Source organism: Dama dama, chromosome 5 (assembly GCF_033118175.1).
Source record: "Dama dama isolate Ldn47 chromosome 5, ASM3311817v1, whole genome shotgun sequence".
Taxonomy (NCBI): Eukaryota; Metazoa; Chordata; class Mammalia; order Artiodactyla; family Cervidae; genus Dama; species Dama dama.
In genome coordinates this window covers 103262293-103278350 of record NC_083685.1, presented here as the reverse complement: position 1 = coordinate 103278350, position 16058 = coordinate 103262293, and the positions used below count along the sequence as shown (strand labels likewise).

At 47.0% G+C, this 16058-nt stretch overlaps 1 protein-coding gene across 8 annotated transcripts in view; it reads left to right on the top strand.

The window, feature by feature from the left end:
* The window catches only part of SPECC1 (sperm antigen with calponin homology and coiled-coil domains 1), a 198288-nt gene extending 182303 nt beyond the window's left edge, over positions 1-15985 (top strand). For all 8 annotated transcript variants that reach the window (XM_061143591.1, XM_061143587.1, XM_061143590.1 and 5 more), the window contains 3 exons: positions 127-243; positions 5186-5245; positions 12857-15985. In XM_061143591.1, coding sequence (XP_060999574.1) covers positions 127-243; positions 5186-5245; positions 12857-12946 — 267 coding nt within the window. In that variant the 3' untranslated portion in view covers positions 12947-15985. The remainder of the gene's footprint in view (positions 1-126; positions 244-5185; positions 5246-12856) is intronic.
* Positions 15986-16058: the final 73 nt, after the last annotated feature.

Below are 16058 nucleotides of genomic sequence, written 5' to 3'. Positions count from 1 at the left end.
AACGAATGTACTCCCAGCAGACGTGGGTAGTGTCTGGTCTCATCTTCCTGCAAACCCAGAGATGGCTGCACAGCCCTGTTTAGTCATGACTCAGCAGTCTGGTGATTAATGCTGCTCTCCCCACAGAACATCGATATCACCAATTTCAGCAGCAGCTGGAGTGACGGCTTGGCCTTTTGCGCTCTCCTCCACACCTACCTGCCTGCCCACATCCCATACCAGGAGCTGAACAGCCAGGAGAAAGTAAGTCCCCCATCCCCACCCTGGTCACCCTCCAGAACACAGGGGAATTTCTCACACTGTTGATACATCCCAGAGAGCATGGGGTTTGTGGCCTTGAAGAGGAAACTGGGGTATGATTCCAGCACAGATCACAAGGCAGGGCAGGTCCCACAATCAGTAATGTTCCCAACTTCCCTTGTTACCTAGGAAAATGCAGCAGAGACCAGTTGACTGTGTCTGCTGAGAACTTCCTATCACTTACTTTTCAGAGGAAGCCCTGAAACTCACCTTCATGGTTTCAAGACCTTAGGCCAGCATTTTCAAAATCTTTTCCAAAGAACCAGAATTCCCTGGCTCAGATAAGCTGGGGAAGGTGTTTATCATAGCACACTTCTGGAGATTCCTGATGCCGTAAATACTCTAGGAAGTCCTTCATTAGAGAAACCTGTGTGACTCATTTTAGGCCAACCTACGTCAGAGCCACAGAACTTTTTAACATTTAATATAATCATCCATAACAGGAGTTGGCAGACTTCCCCTTTCAGGGGTCAGTGATAGGCTTTGTTGGTCTGTGGTCTTTGTCAAAGCTACTCAGCTCTCCCATCAAAGCACCCAAGCGGCCATAGATGTTTGTCAATTAATAGGCTTGCTATGTTCTAATAAAACTTTGTTAACAAAAACAGGCTGAGGGCTAAGTTTGGTCTGTGGGCTGTGGTTTGCCAAACCCTGCCCTAGAACATCCTAAAAATCATACTCCACAGAGTTACTCCGGGAAATGCTGTCTCGGGCCCTGGACTCATTTACTCAACAGATGTTTCTTGGTAACTGTCATGCCCAGTTATAAAGGCAGCAGTGGTGGTATAGACAGGTCCTTTGTCCTTGGGAGGTGGACGGTCAGCAAACAAGTAGTAAACTTGTAACAAGTAGCACTGTAAGTAAATAACTATAAATTGTGGAAGAGCATGAGAGAAGCACAGGGCGTGGGGTGAACACGGGGACCTGACTTTCACCAGGAAGGTTGTGGACATCTCTGAGGCGGAATTCCAGTGAAGAGCCCACATGAGGGGACCCGTGATTCAGAGAGCAGGGGAGCCTTCCAGAGCCAGGGAGCATGCCACAGGCACACCCAGGGGAGCAGAGGCCAGGGACATGGGGAGGTCGGCGGGCCAGATGAGGAAGTCCACAGGACGCGGTCTGGGGGAGGGGTCCCGAGCACGGGAGCTTCTGTCCCCTTGGAGTCTGCAGTGTGCCACCCTCCCAGCACATGGATGCTTCACTGAACCCCATCCTTTGGGGTTTTACTGGCAGCTTCATTATACAGACACGACTAATTAAATCATTGGTCATTGGTGATTGGTTCAGCCTCCAGCCTCTCCCCCGCTCCCTGCAGGTCAGGGAGTGGGGCTGAATGTTATAACCTCTAATCCCACCCTGTCTTTCCAGGGGTTTTCAAAAATTGAGTCATTAACATAAATCCAGGTGTTGTTGGAAGGGGTTTGTTATGAATAACAAAAGACACCTGTTTTGGAACTTCCCTGACAGTCCAATGGCTAGAACTCTGTGCTCCCAATGCAGGGGACCCAGGCTCAATCCCTGATCAGGGAACCAGATTCCACACGCTGCAATTCAGAGTTGGCATGCCTCCAGTGAAGACCCCACATGCTGCAACTGAGACCCAGCACAGCCAGATAAACAAGCAAATAAAAAGACACCTGTTTTATCTTTATTTCTCTGAAGCCATTTTTAGAACCAAGGACAGAAAACAAATATTATTACAAAAGATGCATCCGTGACTCCTACATAGAAAATTATAAAGGATTTAGGAGCTCTGTGCAGGAGCCAAGACAAAGACCAAAGGTGTGTTTCTTATCATAAATCAAACTTCACAGAGGCACCGAGAGAAGACAAGGAACAAGCCTTGAGGACTCCATCCTTGTGGCCAGGGCAGGGCAGAGTGGCCCAGTGAAGGTGCCGGGAGGAGCAGCCATGAAGCAGACCAGCAGGGGCTTGTGGGGTCCCAGGATCCACGAAGCCTGGGCACTGTCGACAAAAAAAATTCATTAGTCGATCAAGGAAGAAAAAGAAAATTTTTATTCGAGCCAAACTGAGGATTATAACCTATGAGCAGCCTCTGAGCACGCTCCCAGAACTGTTCTGCCTGTTAGATAGAGGTCGAAGCACAGTTGTACAAGGTTTTAAGACAAGAGGGCTGTGCATCAAGGGATGCAGCTGGTTTACACAATCCAGGGCTGCTGGTACAGAGTGAGCAGCAGGTCATGGGTCATCAGGGCCTGAAGAAGGTCAAGAAGGAAGATTGTCTTCTAGGAGAGTCTGCTAGTGCTGGCAGAGTGCTGCTCCTCATGGTTGAGCAGGTATTGAATGTTTCTACCAATGGGGAGGTTGGTCGAAGCCTGCTGCAGATAGGTCCTCGGGGTGTGAAGTGTTTGACTGCAGCCAAGGCACTTTGTTCTCCCGTCAGTGGATGTGTTGGAAAATGATGGAAAGTGTTTGCTTTCATCCTTCGGATCATCTCATTGCTTCCAGATGACGGAAACCGCATCACGTCCCCTGGAGGCCGCTGATCCCCGAGATTCACGGCCAGCTGCCCAGATCTGGAAATGCACAGAGCAGCCGAGCATCACAGCTTGGTCGCTCTGTTGTCCTTGAGGTCCGGGGGCCCGTGGTTCCAGCATGCGGGTTGCCTTTCTTCTCCCTGCTCCAGGATGCTGTCCTGGGGAGGAGGCAGGTCAGGCTGTGAGATGCTGCAGGTTCGTGAGGGGTGAAGAACTTAGCTCCAGGTGCATCCCTTGATGCACAGCTCTCTGTCCTAATATCCTGTACAACTGTGCTTTGACAAAAAAACTCTTACAGGCAGAACAGTTCTGGGAGCTTCCTCAGAGGCTGTTCCCGGGTTATAATCCTCAACTTGGCTTGAATCCTCAACTTGGCGTGGAGTTTTCATTCCAGATCATGCAGCGTCACAGCCTCCCCCGATGACCACTGGCCTCTTGCTTCCTAACTGCCCCATGTGGACGTGCTCTGGGTTTGGCCCCTGCACTGGGAGATCTTGTGTTGAGGTTTGGGGAGAGAAACTCGTATCTCAGAGTTACCAAGGAGGGTTCTCAGAACAATGTGTCAACACAGGCAAATCAAGCCGGCAGTTTAAAGCTGAGCACGTGTGTGAGACTCAGCCTGGGAGGGGTGGGGCTTTTGCTGGAGGAGAAAGAGGGTTGCAAGCAGGGAAGGGTTCCTGGAAGAGACGAGATTGAAGTTGAGTTTCAAAGGGAAGGAGCTAATTTGAATGAAATAATGCCTTTGACCTTCAGGATGAGTGAAGTTCAGCACTCCTCAGTTGGAGCCTGGGTCTGGAGAGCTCTCAGTGCAATGTATTTCTTGGGTTTTTTGGTGAACAGCAGACAGTGAAAAGGGCACCAAGAGAGGCCTGTATTGTTTATATGCATGTTAAGTCACTTCAGTTATGTCCAACTCTCTGCAACCCTCTAGACTGTAGCCCACCAGGCTCCTCTGTTTATGGGATTCTCCAGGCAAGGATACTGGAGTGTATTGCCATGCCCTCTTCCAGGGGATCTTCCCAACCCAGAGATCAAACCCACGAATCTTGAACTGTTGGGAAGGTTCTTTATCATAGTGCCACCTGTAAAAACCTATCAAAATCAGAATCTGAAAAGTCACTTTAGTACAAAGAGAATATCATGGATTATAAGCCATAGGAAGATAAGCAGGCAGAAGAAGAGAAGGAGATACAGTTCTCCCAGCAAGAAAAGTCCCAAACAAGCAGAACTGAAAGCAGACTTGAAGAAAGGCAAGGTCCAGGTCTGGAGCATACTGAAACGTGGTGTGGTTCTGAGCTGTTGGTTGTTATAAAGAGGAAAACCCTTTGGAAAGAATGTTTTGAGTGGCACAGCATCACAACCATGGAACCTGGGGCGAGGAATGTGATCTCAGCTGCTGTACCAATACCCCTTGTTGTTTTCAGCCTTCAGAGTCATCCTGTTAAGACAGTGCCGGACACTTCAGTGTGGTTGAGGAGAAGGAAGCCAAGTGTATCAGCTTGAACAGTTCAGAACATGACCAGGTGGAGGAAAGGCAAGGGAAAGTCCTACTCATCACACCAATTGAAGTTGGGAACTGTCATTTGTAACTGATGGGACAAGAAATGATGGTTTGAGGATACTGGTTAAAGTCACAAACATAACTAATAAGGGAGCGGATGTGAGCTGTGTGACTAGAATGGAGGGAAGAGAGAGATGCATGATTCCTGAGTCATTTAACTTAGGAGGAAGTTAGAAGGTCATGCCTCTATTTTAGAAATCAAGAAAGTGGTGGGACATCCCTGGTGGTCCAGTGGCTGATTCCAAGCTCCCAAAGCAGGGGACCCCGGGTTCAATCCCTGGTCAGGGAACTAGATCCCATATGCTGTGACTAAAGATCCCAAGTGCTGCAACTAAGCCAAATAAATAAATATTTAGAAGGAAGGAAGGAAGAAACAGTGATGTAAGGAAAGAAGTCCCTGGAATTAAAGAGAGAAACGAAAAATCATTCTCCCAAGGTCCAGGATTGAGGCAAGGAAGTCTTTCATGTGATTATATTTAACTCTGTGCACATATTACTTTGATAATTTTTGATACAGCACCATGATTAAACAACTTGATACACAGCAGAATGTATATGTCCTAAATATTGACAAAGTAAAAAATAACTAACAAAAATGTATCTTTGATGGTCAGGAATCAATCAATAATGTTATTTTTTAGTGACAGTGGTAATCTGTTAATCTTCTTTTTTCCCCCTTAAACTGAGACCACTGTCTGCATACTTGACTTCAACACTTGTGTTTTATAAATAGTAGGTAATCTATATGGGAGTGTCAGTTGGTGTTTATTCCTAAAAAAAGCTATATTTTCTTGGCTGATAATTTCATTCTGTTTGTATTTTAACCTAGAAAAGAAATCTCTTATTGGCATTTGAAGCAGCTGAAAGTGTAGGCATCAAACCCAGCCTGGTGAGTGTACCCCTTTGTACCCGTGTGATACTCTAATCCCGTGAGAAAGAACTTTATGCTGTCTACTAAATAATCTTCACAGCAATGAAGTCCATTACACATGATTCCTGATATAAAAGTGTCCAGTTGGTCTGACTACATGTGATTTAGAGTGCTTTCAGTGAAGATTTCACTGTGGATAAATTTCAGTTCTAGACTGAATTATCATTAAAGCCCTGGAAATGTGAATATGATGTAATTTTTTAAATATCAATACATAGCCAAGCTCTGAAGAAGGAACGGAAAATAACTATATGCCAGAAATTAAAAGAGGAGTGAAGACCAGAGTCCTGAGGCATGTACTGGACTCTGGCCACCCCAGGGTGGGACTGGGGTGGTGGGAAAGGGCCTCCAATGTGTGCAGGCTGTGGTTTGTGCTCGTGCAGGGGCGGGAGACCTGGCACTGAGCTCCTGTAACCAGAGCAATGGTCCTGAGACCCCTGTACAGAACCAAGGCTCCCCAAATGCTTATCTTTATTAGTGAAGGGGAGATAAAAATTGCCACCTGCCAATCCAGGGAGGTGATAAGGAAGCTCAGTCTCCACCTGGGATTTCTTTGTGGCCCCCCCCCCCCCAAAAAATCTCGTGTAGGGAAGGAAGGAAAAGCTGGGCCAGATGAGGTTTGGAGTCCAAATTTATAATATCTGCTGTAAGCAGTGACCAGTTTATAGTGTCTCTGCTGCCAGAAGCTCTGTGGCCTGGAGCACAGATGCTACTGAAAATACTCTCACAACTCAAAATTACAAAACAGTCGGGAAAATGATCTACTTGACAATAGGACCTGCTATACAGCACAGGGAACTCTACCTAGTATTCTGTGATAACCTTTATGTGAAAAGACTCTGAAAAAGAATGACTATTTGTGTATGTATAACTGAATCACTTTGCTGTACACCTGAAACTAACACAACATTGTAAATCAACTAGACTCCAATAAAATTTAAACAAAGGAAAGAATATTATCTAGTCAGCAGGCACCACAAACAAGAGGACCGTCTACCAGAATTTGAGATAATAAAACAGTAAGAAAGAGACCTCAAAAGACTATGTTTAAACATATTAGAGATCAGAGAAGGAATAAAAATCATAAGGAAGGAACATGGTTTTATTTTTTTTTTAAAGATTTCGAAAAGAGCCAAGTAGAAATTTAAAATTTGAAAGTAAAAACCACAGCTGGATTGAAAACTGATTGGATACAGCAGAAAAGAGAACTGCTGAACCAGAAAATAGATCACAGGAAATTACCCAGGACATATAACAGAGATTTTAAGATGCAAATGTGATAGAGGGGTTTTATTAGTTAATAGGCTTTCAACTTTAAGAAATGGAAAACCCAACTAACAGTTGCTTCAACCATAAAGATTTTTTTTTTTGTAGTTTCAGGAATGGTTCACTGCTTAATATTGTAATCAAGGCCCACAGAGTGTCTTTACTCTCTTGGTTCTTTGTCCTCTTATTTGTCTCTCTATGGCTGAACATGGCTGTCAAGCTCCAGACATCACTCCCATCTGTAGGGTCGGAAGTGAGGAGGAAGGTACAGCGAGTGCCTGACATCCCCCACTTTGATAAGGAAACCAAAAGGCTTTCCAGAGGCCCTCCAGCTCTGTGGCAGTTCTCTGTTGCATGGCCACCCCAGCCGCAAAGGGATTTGAGAAGGTAAACATACAACGTTTCTCATCCTCTTTAGTGGGAAGCCTGCAAGGGAAACAGAGGTTGGGACCAACTGATGGTGTCTGTCACAGAGCTTAAGAGGCGTGGAAGATAAAATCAGACCATGTCCAACTCCCATGGCCAGTGGGAGTTCCAGAAGGAGAGGAAAGAAAACATGAAGAGAGATAATATTTGAAGAAGTGGCGCCTGAAATTTTTCCAGAATGACGAAAGACCACAGATTCTTAATGGAATCTCAAACAGGATAAATAATACAAAACATCCATCCAGACACATTGTAACGTAACTGCAGAAAAAGCAAAGAGATAATCTACAAATAATTTGTACTAACTAATAATAAAAGAAACCTAGTAGAAAACTATCAAAGTCCAGAATAGGCAACTCACAAATGGCCAATAAACATTTAAAAACGTGTTCAGTGATTAGGAAAATCTCAGCTGCAATAACTGAGAGATATACTTGTGTAGCCCTCAGAGGGTGAAATGAAAAGGGAAAAGACCAGGGGCTTCCCTGGTGGCTCATCGGTAAAGAATCCACCTGCCAATGCAGGAGACATGGGCTTGGTTCCTAGGCCAGGAAGATTCAAGTACTGTGGGGCAACTAAGCCCATGCGCCACAGTAACCTCAGCTACTGAAGGCCTGCACACCTTAGAGCCCGTACTTGAGCAAGAGAGGCCACTGCAATGAGAAGCCTGCGTATGGCAACGAAAAGGAGCACTTGCTCACCACTAGAGAAGAGCCCTCATGACAACGAAGACCCAGCACAGCCCAAAATAAAAAATAAATAAAATTTTGGGGGAAAAGGAAAAGACAACTATCTTAGGAATTTTAATACTATAGTTATAACAGTGTTACCCTAACATGTTTGACAGAATGGACAGTTTTTAAAATAGATACATATATATATATATTTCTTCAAATAGTAAATGTAACTATTTCTCCAAAACTCACAGAGAAAGAACTAGAACTTTAGCCATTAAAGAAGTGAAATTCATTGTTTTAAATATCGTCACACGCACACATAAACAAAAAAATACCAGTCTGCCCAAATTCCACTGAACCTTTGAGAAACAGATGTCCCTATTGTGTAAACTCAGGTCTAGAGAATTTAAAAAGAAGTGGGGGGACTTAATGTTTGGCGAGGATGGAGTAGCAGGAAGCCGATTTATCTTCTGAAATACTAATCAGGTAAGGAATTGTCGTTCAGTCGCTAAGTCATGTCGGACTCTTTTCAACCCCATGGACTGCAGCACGCCAGGCCCCTTTATCCTTCACAGTCTCCCAGAGTTTGCTCAGATTCATGTCCACTGAGTCAGTGATCCCTTGCAACCATCTCATCCTCTGTCATCCCCTTCTCCTTTTGCCCTCAATCTTTCCCAGCATCAGGGTCTTTTCCAGTGACTCAGCTCTTTGCATCAGGTGGCCAAAGTATTGGAGCTTCAACTTCAGCATTAGTCCTTCCAGTGAATATTCAGGGTTGATTTCCTTTTGGACTGACTGGTTTAATCTTTTTGCTGTCCAAGGGACTCTCAAGAGTCTTCTCCAGCAGCATAAATCGAAAGCATCTAGCAAGTAACCACAGGTCATTTGCTTAAGGAAAGATATTGAATATAATGAGAACTTGTTGGAAGATAATATTCTACACAGAATATGGTTTTCTTTGTATGCTTGCATGCTAAGTCACTTCAGTCATGTCTGACTCTTTGTGACCCTGTAGACTGTACCCCGCCAAGCTCATGTGTCAATGGGATTTCCCAGGCAAGAATACTGAACTGGGTTGCCATGCCCTTTTCCAGAGATCTTCCCAACCCAGGGATTGAACCCCTGTCTCCTGTGTCACCTACATGGGCAGGCAGGTTCTTTACCACTAGAGCACCTGGGAAGTGTTACTGTTAATATTTGCTTTTTTTAAATTAATGTTTTTTCCTATTTTTTCATCTCATGTACTATTGAAGTTAGTGAATGCTGGGAAGCAAATGAGATCATCTTGTTGAGCTAGGCCAGCGGTTTTATTTGTACAGAAGTCTCTGAGGAGCTACTGATGAACATCATTGTGGATCTCACAAACATTTAGGAATGTTTGTGAGCAGTTTAACCAGTTCATGCCAACAAGAAAAGAGAAGCTTCCTACATTATTAAGTTTACTTTTGTATCATGAGATGAAGTGAAAAATAATATATTTAATTACATATGACATTTTAAAACTGCACCTAATCAGAATTGGCAGCAGTAACAATCCCAAGTCTTTGGTCAAGTTCTATTATTAGATTAGTCAGGAAAAAATTTCCCTTATATGTTTATATTCTAGCAAATATAGGCTTGTGCATTTAGAGGATTAACAAGGATGAGAGTTTTTCCAAGTGAAAACGCCACAGTGTTCCCCCGAGTTGAGAAAGCATTTCTTCCCAGCCACAGTGTGAGACGCAAGTTTCACCCGCTGCATCAGTCACAGGAAGGGTGGAGAGAGAAGAGGCGTGGCCTTGTTGCCACTGCTATCAGAGCAGCCAGCAGGTGCCCCCCAAGGGTGAATGTGTTTGCACTGGTGAGGCAGACATGCCCATACCAGGTCGTGTGGTCTGTGAAGGTGTCACTTACTCGCTGAGCCTGTGTGTCCCCCAGAACGGTCACTTCTCACACAGACTAAGGTCTTCAGGTCATCTAGGAAGGGCAGTCTTCACAACTCAGGGTTTTATAGGGAGGTTAGAATGATTCCTTAGGTGAGGCTGAGCCTGCGCTGTTGCATAAACTTTATAGGGGCTACTCTGTGCCAGGCACCTTCTGTGGGTTGACTCATGGTCCCTCTCAGAAGCCCTGTGACATAGATGCTCCTTACATGAGGGACACTGCAATTTTGTGGAAGAGCACATAGCTTGTGAGTAGCTAAGACAAGGGTTGAGGAGGCTATCTGACTCCAGAGCCCACATCTCACCCCTCCACGACCCTGCATCTGGGCAGCCATGCCAACCTGGGCTCTTAAAGCACAATTTACTCATAGTCTATCGAGTGCATATGTGTTATATTATAATTTATCTGATTATACGGCTTATCTCTGGGCTTATCTGGTGGCTCAGACAGTGAAGAATCTACCTGCAACGTGGGAGACCTGAGTTTGATCCCTGGGTTGGGCAGATCCCCTGGAGGAAGACATGGCAACCTACTCCAGTATTCTTGCCTGGACTCCTGAAGGCAAGAAGCCCTATCTTTTTTTTTTTTTAATTACTTTTATTATAGTGAAATACACATAACATGGTTTATTTACCTAGTGGTAAAGAATCTGCATGCCAATGCAGGAGACATAAGAGATGAGGATTCAATCCTGGTGGGGGAAGATCTCCTGGAGGAGGGTATGGTGACCCACTCCAGTGTTCTTGCCTGAGAAATCCCATGGACAGAGGAGCCCGACAGGCTACAGTCTACAGGGTCAAAAAGAGTTGGACACAACTTAGCGACTAAACAACAACTATGAATAAATTTTACTGATTGATGACTGTTGAGCCAGCCTTGCATTCCTGAGATGAACCCACTTGATCATGATTCAACTTGCTAATATTTATTAAGGATCATTTTACATTTTAGTGAGAAATTGGTATTCTTGTAATGTCTTTGTCCTGCTTTTGGTATCAGGGTAGCTCCAGCTTCACAGAATGAATGAGGAAGTGTTCCCTCTTCTTCTGTTTCCTGGAAGAGATTGCATAGAACTGGTATTATTTCTTTCTGGACTGTTTGTTAGAATTAACCAGTGAAACCATCTAGATCTGGTGTTTTCTTTTTTTGGAAGGTTTTTAGCTACTGAATCAAGTGTCTTACACTATTGGATTTTTATTGATCCCCAACATACCCTGTCTTCTCCTGAAAGGTGTTAACTGATTTCTTCAAACATGTTCAGATGTGATGTTGACAATGCACTGGAATAGTTTAAAAATTAATTATTGTCAGGTTCAAGCATGTGGGACAGTCTGAGTAAAACTGTGAATGTTGATCAGACTTCAGAGTCCTCTCTGAGCAGGAGGACATGTCCTTGCCCCCAGAGGGGGTTTGCATTCCTCCAGCCTCTCAGGCCATCCCTGTGTTCTCAGGGCTCATCTGCCTCCTGAGAGCACAATTCCTCATTGCTTCTCTCTGTGTCGTCATGTTAGCAACCCTTGTGTTATAAGAGTTTCAGCTCTTTGTGCATCTGTCTGTGCACACAGACAGAAGGAGGCGTTTCCTTCTTGTCTTCTGTGAATGCATTGTTTCTCTTTTCACATTGCTGTAGGTTCCTGTGTGGGGTGTTCCACACGCTCCTTTTCCACCCTTCCCTCAGACCGATGATACGCTGATTTCTCAGTCTCACCAGGGAGAAAAATCAGTAAAATATATTTAGATGCTGAAACAGAAGCTAAAGGCTGGTTCCAGGCCTCAGCCAGTTCTGTCCCCGCCCAGGAACAGATGTTCTGAGCTCAGCTTGCTTTTCCACTGTGTCTCTGCTTCCAACTTCACACCAGGACCTTCCCTACTATTCTCTCATGAACACAGAAGAATCCGCAGTCAGCCCCAAGGTGAATTGTTGAGTAGTGTGGTGATACGAATTTCAGGAAAGCCTGGCTGAGCAGTGGGCGGAGCACCATCCTGCTGCCGTCGGTCCCTGGCCTCTGCCCGTGCTTGCTTGTGGCCGATGAAATGAGGGAAAACAATAAAACGTGGGCTGGTGACCCTTTTACCACTGGTGACCCACTGGTCAAATAGCTTTCAGCTGGTGCAGGGCTTTTGTGGCACAAATAGGAGAAACAGTACCACACAGATGCTCACTGCAAAGAAGAAGTGACCACAGTCACACACTGTGCTATTAGGACGGGACAGCTGTTCTCCTGGACAGTGTATATCCCCTAAATGATGCAGCACATCACAGCTGTGTGGGAAATCGTGTATGAAGCATGTTCGGTAACAAAGCACAGGGTACGCAGTGACAACGTGGGAGGACATGGGTGTGCGTTCAAGTGTAGCTGGGAGAAGTGGGAATCCTTTCACAACAATGGAATCATAGTGACTCTTTTCAAAACTTTTGTTTTATTGATTGAAGTAGAGCTGATTTACAATGTCCTTTTAGTTTCTCCTGTACAACAAAGTGATTCAGTTATACACATAGACATTCTTTTCCATGTTCTTTCCCGTTTTTGTTTATCCCAGGATACTGAATATAGTTCCCTGTGCTGCACAGTAGGACCTTGTTGTTTATCCATCCTGTATGTAATAGTTTACATCTGCTAATCCCAAACTCCCAGTCCTCTCCTCCCCCACCCCTTGGCAACCACAAGTCTTGTCTATGTCTGTGAGTCTGCTTTATAGATAAGTTCGGTTGTTTCATTTTTTAGATTCCACGTATAAGTGATATTGTATGCTATTTGCCTTTCTCTGTCTGATTTAGTATAATAATCTCTAGTTGCATCCATGTTGCTGAAAATGGCATTATTTCATTCTTTTTAGTGGCTGAGTAATCCTCCATTGTGTGTCTGTAACACCTCTTCTTCATCCATTCCTCTGTCGATGGACGTTGAGGTTGTTTCCTCATCTTGGCTACTGTGATTAGTGCTGCCTAGACCATTGGGGTGATGTGTATTTTTGAATTAGAGTTTTATCCAGATATGTACCCAGAAGTGGGGTTGCTGGATGATGTGTAACTCTTAGTTTTTGTTCAGAACTTTTCTTTTTTCAGAACTTTTTTTTAATGCTCATTGTTAAAATATGAGAGGGGCACTAGATCATGTCTGATGTTCCTAAAAGCACAGCATCTCCTGAATAAGCGGGAAGGAAAAGATTTTCTTTTTCCCACTGAGCACCTTTAGCACTGGCTGGGTGTTGCCTGCACTTGCCGGCCGGGTGGGAAGGTCCGGTGGCACCCGCTGACCTCTGCCTTCTCTCATAGGAGCTCGGTGAGTTGCTGTACACGGACCGGCCTGACTGGCAGAGCGTGATGCAGTATGTGGCCCAGATCTACAAGTACTTCGAGACTTAGGTCCTGTGTGTCCCACACCCACTGCGTGTCCTGGATGCACCTGGTCTGTGCTGTTGGCTGCCCACTGTCTGGATTTCCAAGGCAGGTTCCACCTGAGTCCGACACACAAACAAGAAACAGCTGGGTCCACTGCACCCACCCTGAACCCTGACACATACGGACTGTAAGTCAGGGGTCGTGCTCCCAGGGGCCCCCTTCTCCTGCGGGAGCCTCGCGATGTGTTCACTGGAGCTGCCCTGAATCTCACGACAAACATCTAAACCCATCATCTTTCTCCTAAGAATCCTGGCTTCTGCCTTCTAAAAACTCTGCACTTGCCAGTCCAGCCCCTCCAGAAACACCCAGCAGGACACAAAAGGACAAAGTCTGCTCTCGAGCAGCTCTGAGTCACATGAGCCCTGCCTTCTGGGGACAGACTTGGTTCCCGGAGAGGATTTCAGCACCGTTAGGTCTCCTGTCCCTTCCTTCATTCTCTGGGTGGGAGACCAAACGTCTGAGATGAGAGGAGCCCCCCGGCTGTGTGCTCGGTGCCCCTGGGAGCGACAGGAGGGGGTGTGTCTGGGGCACAGTCACACCAGGACTGGTGCTTGGCAGTGGACAGAAAGCCTCTGTGACCTCACCTGATCCTTGTGTCCTGCACATATTCACGCCTGTCCACACCTACATGCTTGTACACGCAGAACTTGACAGAGTCCCTCAGACAGAAGGGACGGGCCTGTGTTGGCCAGGGTCCTCCTGCTTTTGCACAAGCAGGCTGAAGACGTGTCTTTTTGGGGTGCTGGGCAGACAACATCTCAGCTCTGGCTTTGGCTTAGTCCTTCCCCGGGCCTCTTAAATTTGCATGGACAGAAGACCTGAGCGAGGCAGGAAGGGTTCGGGTACGACCGGATGAAGGGCATTGGCTTCCCCAGCATGTGCAGTTGCCCCACGTGGCTGCAGAGCACCCCCCAGAACAGCCCTTCCCCCAGAATACACACCCCTCTCCCAGAGCAGCCCCTCCCTAGGTCATGCAGGCATGAGTGCAGGTCATCACCTGGGCAAATACATGCACATTTCATGGCAAATGAGGTGCCCCCTGGCCCAGGGGGCTCCCACAGCTGCTGACATCAGGGCCCTCTGACCCAGGTCCATTGACACTCGCTGAGCCCAGAGCTGCCCACCCTGCCCAGTACACCCTGCGAGCCTGAGGGGCAGGCGGCCCTTGTGCACAGCGGGGCCCTCTTGGTCCCTGTCCTGGGAGGTGTGAGCTCAGCCCCCCGCCCAGTTGCCTTGGAGGAGACACTGGGCGCCCCCAGGGTCCATCCGTCCTCCTCAGGCTGCAGAGTTGGCCCACTGGGGCTCTCGTCTGGGGGCTCCCTGACAGCACACACCTCGCCTGCCCCGGCCTGGGGTCAGAATGTCAGGAAGGCCACCAGCATCATGTTGCGTGTATTTTCAAAGTCCCCAAGAAGTACTGGAAGGGGAGTCCAGTGATGGTGACCACGTGGGGTGTCTTCATGTGGAAGGTGGAGGCACCTTCCTGGACAGTCTGCTGGAAGTTACCCGGTGTCTCCTCCTGGGTGTCTCCCTCCTCCTCGCCCCCCTGCTGCTGCCTTGCTCAGCCCACAAGGGGACGTCACACCCGAGAGGGGTTGAGCCATTGGTGGCTGTGTTTACTTTGGGTTCACTGCAGGCTCTGCAGGAGGGGTTGCTGATGCCTGGTGCTGCTCCTGGTGCCCTGTGGTTCCTGAGAGGGTCTGGGGTCGGCTCCTGCGGCAGTCTCTCAGTGGGGGGCTCACTTCAGGTTAAAAAGAAGAGAGGGGGCCACGTGCAGTTTATTTTTATAACTTGGAGAGGTTGCCCAGTTCCCCTTGCTGCCCAGCGGGCAGGCTAGAGCACAGCATGCCTGTGTCCTGCCCGAGGGACCAGGCGGTGTAGGGCAGGTCTGGTCCTGGGCATCCTGGTGTGGGGTCAGGTCTTCCAGTACTGAAGGGGCGGGGGGTCACCTCAGTCCGATTTTAACTGAGGAGCTCAGAGCACAGGGTGAGTGTGGAATGTTTTTAAAGTTGAGAACACGTGGTGGTTACCGTGAGCGCACCCCACCCTCCCTAGTTCCCTGTCCTGATGTTTTCACAGGCCACTGTATCTGTGTTTCTTCCCATCTTCCTCCACCCAGCACCTCGTCATTTAAAATTATTTGATGGTTCTGCAGATCCTTTTTCCAAAATAAATGCATTATTTTTATATGCAAGAGAGACACAAAATGCAAGATCCCCAAGAGGGGCGGAGTCGTTTTAAGACACACAGAGAAGCCCTTGGCTCTTTGTGTGCTGAATTGTTTCCTGGCTGATGGTGGCGCCATGGCCCCTGTCCATGGGGCTGGCCATCTGGGGAGTTGGTGGGGGGGGAGGGACCTATACCTCTCCTGGCCATCCTTCCCTGCTTCAGAAAGGACAGTGGTCTTTGGTTTTCACTCTTCACTCAGCTATTGTTCTATAGCTTTTGTTGAGACCACCCAAGGACCCCAAGGGACCCACACCTGGTGTCACGGTGTCTATGGGTCTCAGCCCCAGAATGGTGGGCTGCTTTCCCAGCCTCCTGCCGTCCCCACCAAGGGGACAGGCCCCTCTCTGTGCCCTGCCTGGGATGGAGGACTCGATCATCAGATACAAGCTCCTTTGCACATCCAGCCCCAGTCGTCCCCAGCCCAGAGCCCGAGAGCCATTTGAGAGGAAGTGATAGTGACATGCAGCAATGGACATAACTCAGAAGCCCTTTTATAAAGGATATTTAATATCGTGGCCCCAGCTTCGTGGCAGGTTCCACTTTTCTGGCCAAGTTAAAGTTTGGCTGGGCCCACGCCGTCCTGAGCAGCTCTCTGACTATAACCGCACGAGCTGAGTGCAGTGGATGAATGCAGCCTCGTTTCTGCAAGGAGTGCAAAGTGCCAAGCATGGTCCAGACTGGACAGATACATGTGAAAATGTGGACATGACCGAGTGTGATGTATGACTCTGTAATATTTCTAATAAATATATTTTGTTTCTGTCTGATTGTGAATTTGTCCCAGCGACATTTATTGTTACTGTTTTCTCAAAATGCCAGACTTCCATTCAGTCCATTGCAAACCGGC